This window comes from Pimephales promelas, chromosome 3 (assembly GCF_988280905.1).
Source record: "Pimephales promelas chromosome 3, fPimPro1.hap1.1, whole genome shotgun sequence".
Lineage (NCBI taxonomy): Eukaryota > Metazoa > Chordata > Actinopteri > Cypriniformes > Leuciscidae > Pimephales > Pimephales promelas.
Window position 1 is genome coordinate 28,152,227 of NC_142771.1, and position 18,922 is coordinate 28,171,148.

Below are 18,922 nucleotides of genomic sequence, written 5' to 3' on the forward strand. Positions count from 1 at the left end.
CTTACCCTGCATGGTTTTGCCCAGGCCTTGACCCAACTTCCAGCCATGTTTCTGAAGGAGCCGGTGCCCAATGTTATCCTGATGTGAGGAAGAAAGGAAAGAAAGACCACAATATTCCAATAATAAGAAGCGCTTTCCTCACACACGCACACACTCACACTGAGTCACAAGTACACATGATAGGCAGACAACTGTCAAAACATCCTCACTCACTGTCATCAACATTAGCAACATCTGCTACACCTTTAAACTCCTTGTCTGATGGGGAGCGGAAGGGAGAGAGAGGGAGATAGATAGAAAGAACAAGAGGAGGAAAAGTCATTGGGCTCTGTAATAAGGCATATATCTGAAGCCCTTACAGTCTTGTGTTTGTTGTGGAGGAGTAATTGAACCCAACTTCATTCTAAAACCTAGAGTGTAAAATCTAAACTGCAGCTTAACAGGGGCATTGCTCAAATGAACAACTAGTGGAGGGAACAGCTAAAAGGGATGTAAGTTTACACTACCAACCTCTGAGTTTACTAACTCGCTTTCAGTGGAGGGACAAACCTACGGTTATATATGTATCATGACACACAAATACATACATAAACCGTCTCAGGGAGAAAGATTAATGCACAAACAACTCAGGGGGAAGGAACGGCACAGACAGAGTTTGCATACACATACAAACCAAAATCTTTCACAAGCTTTTTGTGAGTTCATCATCATGACAACAGAGCCACCACAAAAAACACAGTATGTAGCTGTAACGAGAGTGAAAGGAGGAGATCGAGGAGTGAGACAGTCAGAGAGGTAGATTTATGGAGAGTCAAAAAAGAAAAGTAGAGAGGGAGGCCTCGGTTACCATTGAGAGGCTTGATCTGCATGTGTGTGAGTGTGTTTGCATTTTATAGACTGATCTGATGCTTCATACAAAAAAACAAAAAACAGAGGATACTCTGAAATACAAGAAAAATATATATATATATATATGCAAATAAAATCAAGCTTAAAGTCACAAAAAAACATTAACAGCTTTAATCTGATCCAAGCAAACAGGAAAAAGTAATTAATGGATATATATATATAAAATGTGAACACTGAAATAATATATATATATTTTTTTTAAACTACAAACACACACACACCACAAATAAAGGCCAATATGAACAAAAATAAATAACGAGGTGAAAAAACCAAAACCATTAACCAACATGCAGCTTTTTGTTAAACCAGCTTAACAAAAAGAGACGGCGGTGTTAGTCGTGTCTATATAGTAGTAAGCATATTCAGGGAGGGAGAGGGCAGTAGAGAACTCATGAAGTTGTTAGAGATGAGGGCAAGCATATTAGAGTGGTGATGCATAAGGTAATCTAAACAATGTCAAAACCTACATAAAGTGAGCATGAGATGGAGCAGCCATGAGTGGTGTGTGAGGCAAGGAGTGGAGCAAGTACGAGGTTAGAGCATTATGGGTAGGGAGTGGTTACCCTCACAAGACACACCCACTTTCCATTAGCGCTGCCAATTGTTTGCCACGCCCACGCAATAGTTTGGCCAATTTGGATAATGAACGCTCAACTGACAGCCCTAAATATCCATTTTATAAATATAAAGCCATCAGTCCTACAGTCTGTTATTAGAGATCCGTGAGGCTTGTTTTTAATAGTGCTTCAAAATAGCTACTCCATTTCTTTTCCTTGCTTTGGTGTTAAGACTGCTACTGGGATTTGATCATATTTTTCCATTTATTTAATGGGGTTATTGCAACAGGCCTCCTGAGATGTCCCTAACTCTTTTAAGTCGAGTCAAGATTGGATTGTGGCAAATTTGAGAAACACATTTACTCAATTAATTCCACTTTATGAAATTAAACGAGGTAGAAAAAACTAGCTATTAAGTAGACTTTTTTTTGGATATTCAAACTTTTCTACTTTCTCAACAGGTCTCTAAAGATTTTTTAAAGTCTCTTATTGTCACCAAGGCTGCACGCATTTGATCAAAAATACAGTAAAAAATAATAATGTGAAATATTACAATTTATTCTTCCTGTGATAGCAAAGCTAAATTTTTAGCAGCCATTACTCAAGTCTTAATTTTCAGAAATAATTAGATCACAATATATAATATAATTTCTTATAAGGGCTAGGGCCAAAACATCATTTTAGATGCTGGGCAAAAAGATTGGTCTGCTAGTTAGACCAGTTAGGCTGTCTCAATGAGTCACATTACATTTATTTAGTAAATGAAAAGGAAAAAAAAATTGAGCGCATAGCATTTTTAAGAATTTGTGAATGTTTTTTTTTGTGACCTCTCTAAAAAATCCATATAAAGTATATGGATTATATATATATATATATATATATATATATATATATATATATATATATATATATAATTATATATAATATATATATAATTATATATACATATATATATTTATATATTTACATATCCATATAAAGTCATTTTAAAGGCTTAGGTCTTTGGGTTCTATTTTTATTACCACAAAGAAATATTCGATCACTCCATTAATCGTCAAAACAACCGACTCGTTTACCAAAATAATCATTAGTGTCAATAATAATCAAGCCCTACTCAAAACTATAGTAATATTATTGTTATTAAAATTTGTATTATTTATTGTCAAAAAGCAGAGCTAACAATCATTACAAATAAGTTTTGCTTATTGGTTTTCATACCCATACAAAAACAATCAATATCATATTGGCCTTACAAAATTTATATTGGTCGCGCTATCTTTTTATACATCTTATTATAATATTCCATACAGAATAGCCGTTTTAAATCTTCAGTTAATTTATATCTCAGCTTGGAGTGTTTTAGTTCATACCTGCAATGTGTGGTGACTGAATATGGAAACGTTTTCTCCAGATGGTCTTGCATGGGGAGCTGCACTAACCCTTTGAGTCTCTGGACATCCAAACAGTTATGTGAATGTTCTTCCGTTCAAATTACAGGGATGAAAAAAGGAACAAGACCATGGTGGGATAACGATCATTTCCTTTTCTGTATTTATAGTCATCAGAGGAGGCCACAGGAGTCGCATTAAAACCAGCATAAGGCCAATTACAGCTCGCATGTACCTCTAGAGAAATGATGGCAGGACAGAATTCATCAATAGACACAGAAGGTCATTGCGGTACAGATGTGAAGAAAGACCACAGGACCATAAGAGTGCAGGTCCAAGGATTTTTCATTTATCAGCAGTGCAGATGCGCCTGCAGTAAGCCCAACCCAAAAGGCCTGCATTGCAGTGGCTCTGCATCATCCTCTGCTAACAACACACAGCATTTCATCATTCTAAAGACTGGAGGAGAATCTAAACAGGGTGCGCATTGAGCTGACCTCACATTACCTCTTCCTGCCGAGTGGAGCACTTTACATAGCAAATGTGAACTCCTCTTTCCCAAACAGGAGACTATTAGATCGAGAGAATAGAACTTGGGGAAGAAAGCCGTCTTTGCCTAGTTTAACTCTTTATATGAGCCAATCAGAATCAGTTGAATGTGGCCCAGGGCCAATCACCGGCCCCGTGGATGGCGTGTCAGGCAGATGTGGAAAGCGGATGGGTTTTGTGGGGACAAACGGATGAATGCACTAAAATAAAACAGACAGATGAAGAGCAACAACGCCGAAGAATCCAACAGCAGTGCAAGTGGAGTGAAAACATGTCCATACGAACCTGGCTTTTAAACCCTGGGCTGTCAAAAGAACAGTCAAACGTCACACAAACTGAAGAAACTGGCCAATCTCTACAGCTTTCTACTGGTCACACTGTCTCTTTGATCCACTACATTACCACAGTGAATTCACACATCTACACATCCACTAACTGGCAGTTAATTCATTTATATATGATTAAAAAACAACAACAAAATGTTATATTGTCCAAACATATACACTCCCACAAGAAAAGAGTGATAGAGAGTGATGTTATCAACATAGTAATAGCAGGGAGTGAGAAAGGGAGAGGAGGGTGGGGTTAAATTAAAACCTCACAGAGACGTGCAGGGCAGCGAGTGGTTTAACCGTACGTTTAGGGCTTTGATAGCTTCATTAAGACTGATTAAAAAATTGACAATGAGCTACACTAAATTGGACGTTTTATACGGCAATGAAAAATTCACAGTAAAAAAAAAAATTAAAACGTAAATAAAATCAAATCTTTGTCCATGAAAAATGTAAATACGAAAAGAGAAAGGACTATTATGTGGATAGTTTTTGAGAATAAAAAAAAACATCTTAAAGTGACTATGAATTGATGGTCTCCGAGACCAATGGAAATGTAAAAAAATAAATTAAAAAAAAATAAAATCAAAGCACTTTAAGGCTGTGGAACACCAAGCAGACAGTCAGCCATCAGTGCAAGTCTGTTTTCACAGCATGTTCTACACGTCGGGGGGAGTTCACCCAATTCAGCATGTTGAATTGGCAGTCGGCAAAAAAGATTGCTTTGAATGGCTGTTTAGCGAACGAGTCGGTGCATGAGAATAAAAGCGTGCAAAAAAAGTCAAGAGAGCAGAGAGAGAAGGCTGTTCCTGTACCTGGGCACTCCAATACGCAAATATTTTGATAACATGAGCTGCCTTGGATGAAGAAAGTGAGCAGATTGATATTCAAAATAGTAAGCGAGTGCTGCAAGTGCTTTGTTTAGAGTTTATATATGTGTAATGAGTCCTAATTTCAGTTTCAGTTTTGAACGACGAATATAGCCTATTGATACCAGCTGAGGCGATATAGACAGTTATTTTCATACATACAGGTGCAGAACACAGGCAAATTGGCTGTAGTCCTTTTGCTGCCGCTAATTCTTTGACGTCGGCTTGGTGTATCACGGCATTAAGAGCCAGTAATTGGTGGCCAATGATGAAACCATTTATGAGGTGACAGGGGACCTTGACAGCTGGTGTTGCGTCATTATGCTTGTAGAAGAGATGGAGTGAAATCTAACACGCTCTGCCAGAGTGTCAACTACTCAGGTCCAAATGGGAGGACAGCAGGGAGGCTTTTTAATGTCACAGTGGCACAGTTTTATTATGCGCAGTGACAACAGTTGCATTCAGACACATTTATTGTCTGAATGCAAACATCAAACCAAGAGGCATCTGAAAACAGTGATGCTAGAGGCATTTAATAATTACTTTTAATTAACAATTCGTCTGCAGTATATCTCTGTATAAATTAAATCTCAACTAACCTTTGTTCCTTAAATCATTCCATTTGGGTTGATATTTTGCCCTTTAATGCAATGAATGACATTCAGTATTTAATCTCTGAACTTTACAATAATAAAGAAGAAAATGTGAAGACCGTGATGATGGAAAATAAACCTCAGCTATAGGATCATGTCTAAGGGTCAGGGTTCTTTTGAAATGGCAAACCATGACCTTTCTATCACAACATTTCTCAGTTTAACTCGGTTTAACATCAAGAGCTTCATTAAGAGAATGCGTGTGCATGAGGTTGCAAAGCTAAACTGTGTGGACTGAATGTTCTGAAGAATGCATACCAATTTTTAAGGCCTATTATTCATTTTAAGAAAATTGTTGTACCAGTGAGATATATCAGTCACATTTGAGATTTACAATCATATTCAAGGCCAAGCCAATTTTTTAGTGACTGTCAATTAAAAACAGGGACTTGCAGAACACTGGAAAGTCTTATGTAAAAAAATGTCCAATCAATGTGTGCATATTTCTCCCACCAAACTTGATTAACATATAGCAACTTTGGATGCTTTTTTAATATTTATATTTAAGTGTAGAGCACAACACTGAACACTTGCGTCTAACACAGATCACAAATGGGAGTGGTTGGATCTAAAACCATGGGATTTCAAACAGCTTGTTTAGCCATCTCTGTGAGTTACCAGAACTCCATACAGTCAAGACAACTAGTTTTCCAGTGTGGTTCCAGTCATAAATGCTTTTATGACTCTCGTTAATAACCATATTTAGCGGTACAAAACAGGACAAACAGTAGTATTTCCTGATGTATCAATGCAGTCATGATGCATTCTGAGTTTCCTACAGTATTCAAAGTAAAGCCTCTAGGGAAGTCAGTTACACACCATGAGTAGCGATAACAATCATGTTATGCGTGTGATTTACGTGATCTTTGTCATTTGACTTGGTCACTGCCCAGTGCACATCTCCTTGGGTTGGGGGGCGAGAAAAGGAAGATGAGAATTAGGGTACATAGTAAGATGAAGGGGAGTGTGTGTGAAAGAGAAATTAATGCTACAGACTTAACATGCAAACAGACAAACAAAGGTGTTAAGAGAGCAAGGAAAAGGGAATAAGTAGACAAAAGCATATGGGAAAATAAGAGAAGATCCCGATTACCACAAACCTCTAGCTGCCTACAGATCACACACAATGATTGGCAGAAGAGAGGCATGGGAAACAAGAGCATGACAAACACAGCGCTCAAACTCAAGACGCACACACATACATGCAGCGATGGCTGTCACCGTCCATCCGGACCAGCTGCTAGGAGTTCTGCGATATAAATACACCACTGGTGTTTGGTGGAAAATAGCCCTGACACACTGGATCAAGAAAAAAATTATAAATCCAAAGCTCAGATACTGCGGTGTTTGTGCGATTGAGGAAATACTATGCACTTTATACTATGTTCTGAGTGTAAAAAATTTTTTTTAAAAAAATGAATCGACAGTGATAGCCATTGCTTCCTGCGGTGTGTGACGTCACTGCTCTTCACGAACACTGTGTGTGGCAGTTCTGCTCTCCACACCCCTCCATAGACAATAGTGCAGGAGCAGGAATCATTTGGTTCAGGCAGGCAGGCCACCTCTCCTGCTCTCTCTCGTGTCCTTCTGACCAGCACTCTGGGACGGTGGCTGCTCCGAACAATAATGAATAGATTTGACCACGAATTCTGAGAAATCTTGATGAAAAGATCTGCTCCGTTCAAAACTAGACACATGAAAACATACTTCTACAGCTTGTTAAAAATGATTGGACATGAATACATGATTCAAAGTCATACTTACAATAATAAAAGCTATTAACATGGCAGATTTGTTTTTAAAATGTACGTTTAACACATTCACCATGTCCAGTGTCACACTCAACAATAAGGATTTATTTTTCCAGCCAGTCTGCTTGTCCTACGGTACTTTTCTTGCTCATATTTACAATTACCCCAAAACAAAAACGAATATTGTTTTTATTTATATACATTTCTTGCATTCAACAAATATTCAAAACATTTACCATTTATTTTCAAAATTTAAATAAACTATGTTTAAAATTGGCAATAACGGATGGCTTAATTGGGATACTCTCACACTGGCCCCATGCCACTGGGCTATCCTTATTGTTGAGCCCTGACACTAATATCAACACATGGAAAAATGGTCCTTTCAAAACAAACTGGTGGTTTTTATTAAACCAATGACCTGAGAGAGAGAGAGAGAGAGAGAGAGAGAGAGAGAGAATAATTTAATAGAAAGACATACCTGAGAGTCTGATTTTAGTGAATTTACCCTAAAATAAAGTTGCCTTAGTGTAATTGGAGCAGAAAGGACGGCATGGAGAGGAGGAGAGGCATCCAGCATGCAAGCCTCTGGAATACAGAGCGAACCAGACAGAGACGAGAGCTGCCTGCGATATTATCTACATGCCTAGTCAGCGAAAAATGCAGTCCCAGTTGCACAAGCACCATGCCAGCACATAATGACAGAGGGTACTGTACACCGAATCACTGTGTTGGACAGAAAGAAGGACAGAATGATGAGAAGAGACAGAGAGATAGTGAGAGAGTCAGACAGAAAGAGTGAGAGACAGAGAGAGTGAGAAAAACGTTACAAGGAGCCCCTAAAGAGACAGGAGGAGGAGAGCAGAGCGTGCAGATACAAACCGGGTCAGAGCTGCTTAGCTAATTGGGGCCAATTCGCTGCAGGAGAGAAATGTCGAACACCCCAAGTTGTGTACAATACTGAAAATATCTGAAATGAACTGTCCTACACAAACACTAACACAAAAAAACAAAAACACACAAGATACTGGGGACTAGTGTTCTCATACACAGTTACACACACACACACCACTTTCTCTCAATCAAAAGGCACACATTCCCTATAGCTCTCTACAATGTGAGGTGGACGACACACTGAGTGGATCTAAATCGGGTCAGTTTAGCTTGAATCAAATGGAGCAGACACACAGACTAGTTGTGTAATTAAATTGGTAGTGTGTCTGCGAATCAAGGGTATGCCTCCAAATCTGTCAAATCTGACTGACTCAGAATAAATGTATTGATGGAACTAGGGATGCTCATTTCGGTTAATTTTCCCGACCGACAACCGCTGCTCGTTATCCGAATATTAACCGTTAAGATTATAACATTGACTAGTGTCTGTGACCCGTTAAAAAAAAAAAGTGTCACTGCTTTATTTTAACGTGCAAACAGTAGCATTCGTTACATTTTCACGCACTTGCAGCATTTCTGACAGTGACAACAGAGAGAAAAACTGAATAAATATAAATAAGAAACATAAAATAGGCCAACACATTAATTTTTTTAATAATTTTTCGTCAAATAAAAATATCAGGTCTACCTCGATCCACACCTTATCTAATTTTTATTTAAACAAAGTAACATGTCTTCATAATATGAGGTTAGTCTGAAGCGCAGCCTTTGACAGTTAGACCCGTGGCAGAAAGCACCCTCTACGATGGCACAGATGTCGCGGGAACACAGAGATAACGTCTCGCTAGAATGGCCAGCTTCGGGAAACGCCTTTCATTTGCTTGTGAAAGTTTTCTTTGCAAGTGATATTGCATTGTAAATGTAACTACTGCTGTATTTTAACACTGCGTAACATATTTTGCAAGTAACTTCATCGCCCTTTTTGTCGACATGGTCCCACACAGTAGCTTGCTTCATTTTACTTGGTCAGCGAAAAACATCTGTAGGCACGTGTGGATAGTATTTTTATAGAAATTATTTTAACTATGCAGCCAACTAAAATAAATAAATAAATAAATAAAACCTTTAAAAAAACCTGAATTTTCAGCAACATTACTCTAGTCTTCAGTCACACAATATGCCGATTTGGTGCCCAAGTAACATTTTTAATCATTATCAATGTTGAAAACAGTTTAAATTACCTTACTATCACTTTTGATTAATTAAATGGAAAGGATTCACTTCTTTCAAAGAAATGTTTAATGGTTTTTGTGGGGATTTTTTTAAAATGAATATATGTTTTTTGACATCTGTTCAACTTGTTGTACATGTAACCAGCCTCATCTTTTTCATTAACTAACTTACCTTTTAAAGAAAGAGGGCTAACTCTATTGTGGCATATACTGGATATACTGCGGCAACCATGAGGGCCCTTGGCATCCTGAAGCTGAATCAACGGAGCTCATCCAGGAAAACACCCAGAGGAGCCTGCTAATGTACTAGCGGACAAACATTCCCGTTCTGCACTTTGAAATGGCCTTGGATAGGGCAGTTACTCAAAATTTCTTTTAGCAATCATGGGTAAAAGATAAAAAAATATGTCTCGATCAAAGAGTCTGGCCAATGTTGAAATATATATCGTGACTGTGCATGTCTGTTTCTACCCTTTTCTACAGTGTGCCATCCACCTCACATTTTAAACACAAAACAAACTTATTTCATTCAGGAATCCCTTCTAACATCCACAAAAAGCACACACCCATCCTCACTCACATCTGTGATCCAAAAAACAAAACAAAAAAACACAGCAAGCTGATCACAGTGATTGGTACAATCCAACAGATCTGCTTCATCTGTGTCTTTATTATACAGTCAACACAGGTGATGACACCAGATGTGTTCACTGAAGGCCGGAGTGGGGAACAGGGAAGGGGGGTCTACGGTGGCCTCCAGAAAGGGAGTGCAGACTTATTTTCCAAAAGGATATGATTTGACTAACTCTAAAATAAGGGTAGGGGCTGACCATAGAGGTGTTGTGGCTATCCCTGACTGGACCAATCATTCACACTTTCACACACAGGAAGCAGCTGTTCTAGTCAACAGTACCAAGTGAGGTGTGCAGCCTTACCGGTTCTATGGGCTTGTCCAAAGAGGCCTGTTCCAACTCCAACTGACCTTCCTCATACTGGTCAAAGTGATTTCCACCCTGAGAGGAGAGAGGCAAAGAAAAGAGACAAGGAAGATGATGGATTAAAGCAGAGCAAACATTCCCGGTAAAATGATTTATGTGCTAAAATGAAGGATGTTCCTCAATGTTTCCCCTCTAAAATTGAAATTGCATACAAAACAAAAAGATACTGCGACATTACTTTCTTAAAGGAAACTGTACAGAACCATTCCGTTTTAATGAACTGACAAAGTCTGACAAACCGGATCACTCATCCGCCTCAATTCCAACAGCAGGAATTTAATCAGATGAGAAAAACAAGGTCACCTTGAAAGGGAGGAGGGGGTGATTTCCAATCCACCTGCTCATCTTTTTCTCTATGAAATATAGGCCAGTCAATCTAGTAGTTTTTCCTCTTTATTCTAGTATTTTTGATATTTTGCCACTGGCTACTGTTTAGAGGAAATTCGCAGGCAATGAGAATGAGAATGGTCTGGAATCAAACCCGTGTCACAACTTAAAGCCAAACCATTGGCTTTACATTTGGTGTATTACAACAAACCAGGGACCAGTCTAAAAGTAAATTTGTGTAAGACAACAGCAGAAGTATAGTAACAGATATTTTCCTCCAAATTATGATCTAAATCCTAGTGTATTGAGAAAAAAAAAGTGGGATGGGGACTTGAAATTATCTATCGTTTGTTGATCTAAATGCAACCTTGTGGGAAAGGAGCAGGGTAAACCCTTGTGCGCCAATTAAAAAAAAAGGTAGGTTCATAGAGAACAAAAATGTTTGTCAAAAATCGGAAAAATAAATAAATAAATAAAATTATTTGAAGCTTGGGAGCATAGACCCAAGTCTAAGGTCTCATTTTAAGAACACCAATGGCAGATTATTGAAGTAAAAAAAAAAAGGGTCCCACTTTATATTAAGTGGCTTTAAATACCATGTACTTACATTGAAATTAATAATTTGATACAATGGACTTATTGTGTACATACATATTTTTACATTGTACTTATATTTAAAAAATACCAGCATGTAATTACAGCCGTAATTAATTTCATGTAATTACATCTGTAATTACACAGCTGACCCATCCCTTACACTTAAACCTACCCTTAAACCTACCCATACCACCACACCTGTCCCTAACCTTACCTGTATCCCACCTCAATAGCACCAAAAGTGATTTACAATACAACATGAGCACAATAAGTACATTGTACTTATTTTTAAATGTAAGTACGTAGTACTTAAAGCCACTTAATATAAAGTGGGACCAAAAAAAGTTTAAAAAGTGCAACATAAATAGTGCAGTGCAAGTTATAGAGGTTTAAGTTTATGAAACATGTTGAACTTCCAGATTTGAGGTTGATATCTCAAAAAATGAGCTTTCAGTTCAATTGTGTTTGGGCACAGTACCAAATTTTCCGCTTTTATACCAGCAAGTGGTTGATATTTTTTCTCTCTCCAATATTACAAGCACACACACACATAACCACACTCTGACAACTTTACCAAAACACCCACACAATTATAGCTGCATATATAATTTATCCAATACAATATGCATAAGCAAAAAAACAGTGAATTAAAGTGAGTATTTGCTTTATAGGACAATCCTGGGAAATGGCACATCTGGTATAAACAGTATTTTTTTTTTTTGAAGCCTTTTGAAGCCTAATCCACCCTGGGATTAAAATTTGCAGTTTTGATGGATGACATGGGGCCATTTGTCCTTAAGGTCCTGAGTGGAACTATTTTGTGTACCTAGTGCAAAATAGATTGATTAAAGGAAATGGGGGTGAAATAGTACAATTCCAATAAAAATTCACACCTGTGCCTAAATTTGATGTTGGGATTAACACAGGCTAAATTAACAAAAAAACAAAACAAAACTGAAAAGGAAAAAAATGTCCACAAGGTCACATGAGGGTTAAGGAGAGGATCCAGGCATATCACCAGAGAGACGTTTGTCATCTTCTTGTACTTTGTGTGGCATCAGAAGCCTCTGCTACAGGGAGTCAACACCTCCCAATGACACCAACCCTCAACCCCCCACATACAAACAGTTTAAACCAGAACTGGCTACTACAAGATACTGAAGAACACAGCTATATATATATATATTCACTCAACAACAAAACGTTTACACTTGACGTTCTTAAGAGAAGACATCCATATACATCAAATGGGAATACCTTGTGCTCTTACAAGCAAACAAAGAAAAACTAGCAGTCTCACGATTTGACATGATCATGACCTCTGACACAGATTAGCATATTGTGAAAGCAGGACTGCAATATTGAGAGAGAGGAGAGAGATTGTACGCAGATGAATTATACCGAGGAGCTACTGATGCAAAACCATGTATGACAGATTTATGTGGTGTGTTCCTTAAAAGATGGATGAGGGTACTATATCCCCTTATCAATCTGGCGGCTCTATGACTGTCTTTGTTTAAACTCTGACCCGAGTCACTGTTTAAAGCTGTTAGGCATGAAACAGCACCTGTTCTGCTGAGAATTTATACTCCCCACTCCCATCTACACACACAAAAACACCCAGTTAAACATCAGGGGAGCAGCTGCCCCCCGATAGCTTGCTTTGAGTTCACCCGGACAGCTGATGACAAGTGTCAGGCTCATTATGGGAGGTCTGTGTATGATCCAGGCCTTTATTTCTTACCGATGATAATGTGAACAAGGAAGGCTGTGCTAATTTATAGAGCACCAATTTATCAGCCTGCTGATTTTATCAGCCGGTATAAGGCCGTGTGTCCACCAAAGCGTTTTTCCACGCGCCTGGCGTATGTTTTCAATTGTTTTCAATGGGAGCGCCGCGTTTTTTAAACGCCATGAGCGTACCGAGGCGCTGAGCGTTTTTTTTTCACGCAGAAGCGCCGAGCGCCCAGTGTTTTTACTGGTCGCTGGGAGTTGAAAAATGTTCAACTTTGGATAAAACGCAGCGCTCATCACTTTCACATTTTACCCAGCCGTCCAATCACAGTGGAGGAGGGGCGGGACTAATACCACACCGACCAACTGCCAACATTCAAAGTGTGCTGCGGGTATTCTGTATCATAGCAACAAAACGTCTCAACGGAAAAAACACTGCGCTGCCAAAACGCTCTCAAGCGCCCAATGCACGGCGTCTTCAGCAGAGCGTCTAGCGTTTTCAGCTGGCTAAAAACGCTTTGGTGGACACACAGCCTAAGCCTGTCGCAGATATATCGTATTGGCGTATATGAAACAGACATGAAATGCTTGTAAATTAAATGCTTGTAAATTGGGTAACATGCTTGTAAATTGGGTAACTATGTAGTTTGTCAAAAAGAGTGCGCTCCATTGTTTGATAATGGCGCCCCTTGTCACTGTAGTGACATCAGTCAACCCTTTCACTTCAGTAAAAGGAGGTTTCAGACACAGTGTAAGATACAAGGTATAAAACTGACAAGGTATGAAACATGGCTAGCAAGCCAATGTACCAAACGAGTATGATAAGCTCGTTGTGAATAGACAGGGACATTATTAATTTATTTTATAGAATTGCGTCTCACCAGGTGACAAAGGAGCATTAAATTACCATTTAACAGACTCATGCCACCACCGCACTGGTACTAGTAAGATGATAGAAGATAATAAGGTTTTGCCATGACACTTTTGATATATTTATTGATACAAGTTATTTGTATATAACGTGATATTAAAAGATATTATAATATAATACAACACACAGTAGGGCTGTGGGATTTGCTCTTACAGCAGTGAAGAAGCAACAAATCTCACGGTTTGGCGATTAACCAACATTTTTGACATAATTTTGCGTGTTTTTGTCTGTTAGAGTGATATAATCTCATGAGCTGTGTGTGGTAAAGTTTAAAAGTGCAAATGGTAAACTTTACTCACGATGCAATGCTGGCCCGATTATGCGAGTGAATAGTCCGTCATGTGCCGACTCTTGAACGAGAGCGTGCAGTTTCACCGGCTGCAGCGCTGACGCTTGCCTTCCCATGTTGAGAGACAAGAGAAGACGCAGCACCATTGAACTCACATTGTTTGTGAAATTGCAGAAAGTTTTAAAATGACTGATTTGATTTTATAATTGGTGTGGATTCATTTACTAACACAACCTACATGCTAAAGTGAATCAATGTTTGTGCACTATAAGGGGGAGAACTGCAGAAATGTGATCATTTTTACATTGAATTGTAATCATTTGTCTGTCCTCTAGGGGGTGAAAGTGTTCTTGTTATGCGTGTTCTTGTTTAATTAGGAACTGATTTCCTGCACCTGTGACCCTTGTGAGTATGTATTTATTTATTTGGTAATCAGCTATCCAGCAGCCTGAGACCCTGCAACAGGATAAACAATCGCAGCAGTCCTACATAGGACAAGCGGTTTAACCTCTTCCACTCTAAGGCATATTTTGGAATTCCGCCTACATTTAACACACCCAAGTTTAAATATTCACCCTAGACACACACAGTATAGGAAATTAAAAAATGTAGTGTCATTGTACAGAAAACCCTTCAAATTTACTAAATCAGATTGAAAAAAGTCATAAATAGCATTGTAAGGTTTTAAAATATTAGGATAAACTTAAAAAAATTGGCCTTTTTTAATTTATTTATTTTTTATCCTGTTTTTGAAAAATCTGTGATGCATGTACTGTTTGCTCTGGGGACCTGCTGATTATATTACTTGATTACACTAAGTCACTGTATCCACCAGAAAAAAAGATTTTTTCTCTATCACATTCTGAGCAAGAGTTATTCAAATATAACCGAAGGGATGCAAAGCATCATTTTTAGTGCATATATGCGTCCTTTGGATTTTTCAAATATTGCTTCGACGCAGGAGAACACCTTTTTAGCTGCTTTTCCATCTTCAGATGCATTTTTTTTTTATTCAAAACGCTCGAAAAATACTAATATATCCACAAATTGTCTGTCAGTCGTCTTTGTCACTTGTCATTCACTTCCACTCGCCTATCATCAACAACGTCGTGAATCACATGATGCAAAATAAAGACAAAAAAAACGGTCGTGATCCCACCCACCTACTCCACTGATTCGTTGGCTGATTCATCATGTGACTAAACTAGATACATGATTGACATGTGATTGGAAAGCTGACACCCTCAGCTTTGAACACATGCCTGATATATATACCATCGTCATTGCTAAAGGACGCTTGCACGGTTTGATGATGATGTAGATCGCATGTTTCTTCCGTCGAGCGCGTTTTGTGTTTGGGCATCCGCGGCATAACAGTGGATTATTTACCAAGATGAGCTCACAGAAAAGTACAAATGGGCTCATTTGAAATAAAACATCCTAAGGTAAAAGATGATATAGAGTTTGTGGCCGATTTTAGCTCAGAGCACATGTAATCGACGCAGAAATGAGACGTTTGTCTTTGTTTTTTCACAGAAATCATATTTTACTGCCCGATTCTGTTGATAATGTGAGCTATTAGCTCAGATAATTTGAACTGAGACGTTAAAACAATAAAACAAACTACACAGTCACATTTCTGAGAATGAGAGCTTTCTTTTGATATAGGATTTGTCTGTTTTGTGAGTTGCATAAGACATGTATATTAATATTTACTTTTCTGCATTGACATTTTGGGGGAGGAGCGATTTTGTGACGATTGTTTTTTAAACCTTTATATATTAATTATTTTTTCCATATACACAAATATCATTATATTCTGTGTAAAGATGAGATTTTAAGATTTAAAATGATACTATATATGGGGTGATAGCATCTCCAGAAACACAAAAAAAATAAGTTTAAATATAATGACGTAGCTCTGTTGCCCGCCCACGGGCGATCAGAGTGGAGGAGGTTAAAAAATGGATGGAAGGTAAGTGGTCATGTAATAAGCAGGACAATGTACAGCCAGTTGCTCATTCTCGGAAAATAACCCCCTTTAGGGTAAAGTCCTCTCCAAATAACCCTGTTGGGGTTTATTTCATGACAATGGTTGATTGGTAATTATCCTGTACCAAACTAAACAAGTCACACAGTCTGACCAGTCTCTGATATGAAAACAGTCTTCCCCCAGAATCTGTGTTGTAACATAAAACATAAACAAAGGACAATGATAACAATGGGTTTTTGAGTCTCAGGCCCCATCCACACTACTGCGTTTTCGTTTAAAAACGGAGACCTTTTGCTACGTTTGCACCTCCCGTCCACACTAAAACGGGAAAAACGAAGACCCAAAAGTTTAGAAACGCTGCAGCTGCGTTTTGAATCTCCGGAGGGCGTTTTAGTGTGGACGAGACAAAACGGAGGAGTTTACAAACGATGACGCAGAGGCTCACGCTCGGCTCTATGATTGGGTGTCATCAGTCATGACGTATCTTTCCCTGATTCGCCAACCACTGTTTACACCGGCACGCGCATGCCCAGTGTTGGTGAATGGTCACGTGATCCACGTTTTCAGTCGTTTTAGTGTGGACGGAGATAAATTCTAACACGCAGGTAAAACGCTAGTGTGGACGGAGATCATTTTCGTTTTAATTCTCCGTTTTTAAACGAAAACGCAGTAGTGTGGACGGGGCCTTAGGAGAGATAGTTCTCCACATTTGTTCTGGAATAGAGAAAATAATAACACAATTAAAAGAGATGACCAACGCCTAATGATATAAATGAAATAATTCCAGATGGAAAGGAGAGACAGACTGTGACAACCCCTCAGGGAGACCTTTCCTGGGAAATACATTTCCATCCTCACCTGCACAAATTCTACTTTCATTCCGTTTGCTGGTAATGTCCATACAGAAATAAATGATTTATAATTCAGATGAGAATAAAGTTAATGTTAATTAAAATTAAGGAAAAAAAAAATACATATACTGAAATGAAATATAGCAAATTAATTTTAAATTAATTCAGGAACAGTTACCAAACATATCTCAAGATGTTTTTGTCTTTTTGTTAATTTAATTGATAAACTAATCATATAAAAATATTGTCAATGCACTAAACTGGTTCTATGCCTTTATTAATAATAGTTATTTAAAAAATACAAGGTTTAAGACATTTATTTTCCTTTAATCGTATTCGTACCAAACTATGATGACTGAACCGAACCGTGACTTCCGTTACACCCCAAACTCATATGCATTCACTGCAGTGAACTTTGATAAATGTGCGGCACGTGGTTCAAATGAACAGCTCTGTTTCGTTCAGCTTTTGACGAATTTGCCGTTTAAGCCAAGATCACACTACAGGATTTTAAGCCCGATTTATGCCCGATTTGCAAATCGTTGAGCTCGCCGACAGGTCAGGGTGTTATCGCGTGCAAATCGCGGGGGATTAGCTGACGATGAACGCTTGCCAATCTGTTAGTATGAAAGAGCCAACAACGCAGCGAAACCGCTCGCAGACGCGTCGCTACGGCCAGAAAAATATCTAGCCTGCTAGATATCCAGAGCCGTCTCGCGACTCAATCTCAGCGATGTCATGAGTACAGCCAATCATAGCAACGCATGGGTTGGGTTACCAGGTAAATCTTAGTTTGTTTGTTTTTTTGCATTTTTTTCTCAGAGCAGATCGTTGCGCAGTGTGCAGCAACAGAGTTTCTGTCTGACGTCCATATTCACGTGTTGTGTTCTCTTCACACGTGCTGTTTCGAGTCATTTCTGGTTTGTTTTATTGCTGTTTTTTCACGGTTTTTTTAATGACAAAACGTGGTTTGTAGATAAGATAGAATCGATGGGTGACAGAGTTGTTGTCAACTCGTTATTTATTTGATTATTTTCATGATTCAGACCGTACCATAGTACTGAAACAGCTCTCATTAGAGTCAAAAATGATTTGCTCATCATCCGATCGTGGTTGTATCTCTATGCAGTGCGTTGTCAACTTGTGTAGTGAGTTACCTCCTGTTGTGGATCAATCACGTTGTGTTGTGTGGTGTGAACAGCAAACAACTTGAACACTCCTGATTTCACTGAGATCAAGTCATGTAGTGTGAACCGCACAGTTCAGCCCGACGTTTTAAAATCATGTAGTGTGAACAAGGCTTAAATGTTTCTTATTCACAACAGAAAGACACAGCAAAGATAATCCCTCTCCATCACCTAATTATAAAAGACAGCGCTTATCAGTTGTTGCACTAGTGCGAAGGTCTGCAACAAGCATGTGGATCATTATTTGCAAACTGCATTTAGCGAACCTTTGTTATAATTTTTGTTATATTGTTGTTGTTTTATTGCACAGCCCTAAAGCCAAGACAGGACTACAATGCAAAAATATGACTGACAGTTTGTCTGTTGTTGACCAACCAAACAGAACATGCAACTCAGACCGTGCAGCATGATTCATCAGACTGGAAGCTGACCCAACAGCCCAAGTTCTGCAACTCATCTCAGACATCCTGCACACACACCAGAAAAACAAAACCATACATGGACAGAAAGACACAGCAAAGATAATCCCTCTCCATCACCCAATAAAAGACATTCTGCTGAATATCATGCTGAAATGATCCACACATACTGCATGTTGTGAAGTCCGGTCGTGTACAAGTAGGGCCCTATTTCTTCCCAAATTCCGTTTTTAATTTTTTTACCCTTGACTGTTATTTTAGTCGTAAAAAGAGTGTGCTTTTAAAGTTAATGATTAAAATGTATTCAAATAAAATAGGAATGACCTTAAATGTATTGAGGTAACAGACTCAAATACTGCATGATTCAAGTAACAGCAAAATATGGATATGAGCTTGGTTAAAATATGGTTATGAACTGCCCAGTAAAATAAATTATATTAGTTTATATATTAGTTTAAATAA

The 18,922-nt window shown here is 38.4% G+C and overlaps 1 protein-coding gene across 11 annotated transcripts in view; it reads right to left on the bottom strand.

The window, feature by feature from the left end:
• Positions 1-18,922, bottom strand: part of gpatch8 (G patch domain containing 8) — a 38,929-nt gene that overhangs the window by 16,400 nt on the left and 3,607 nt on the right. For 2 of the 11 annotated variants that reach the window (XM_039686553.2, XM_089128692.1), the window contains exons 2-5: positions 10,070-10,147; positions 7,891-7,926; positions 3,689-3,707; positions 6-78 (exon numbers count right to left, since the gene is read on the bottom strand). In XM_039686553.2, coding sequence (XP_039542487.2) covers positions 6-12 — 7 coding nt within the window. In that variant the 5' untranslated portion in view covers positions 13-78; positions 3,689-3,707; positions 7,891-7,926; positions 10,070-10,147. Of the gene's footprint in view, positions 1-5; positions 2,293-3,688; positions 3,708-6,459; positions 7,735-7,890; positions 7,927-10,069; positions 10,148-18,922 lie in introns of those variants that run through there. The other 9 variants (XM_039686557.2, XM_089128690.1, XM_089128688.1 and 6 more) reach the window with 8 other exon arrangements.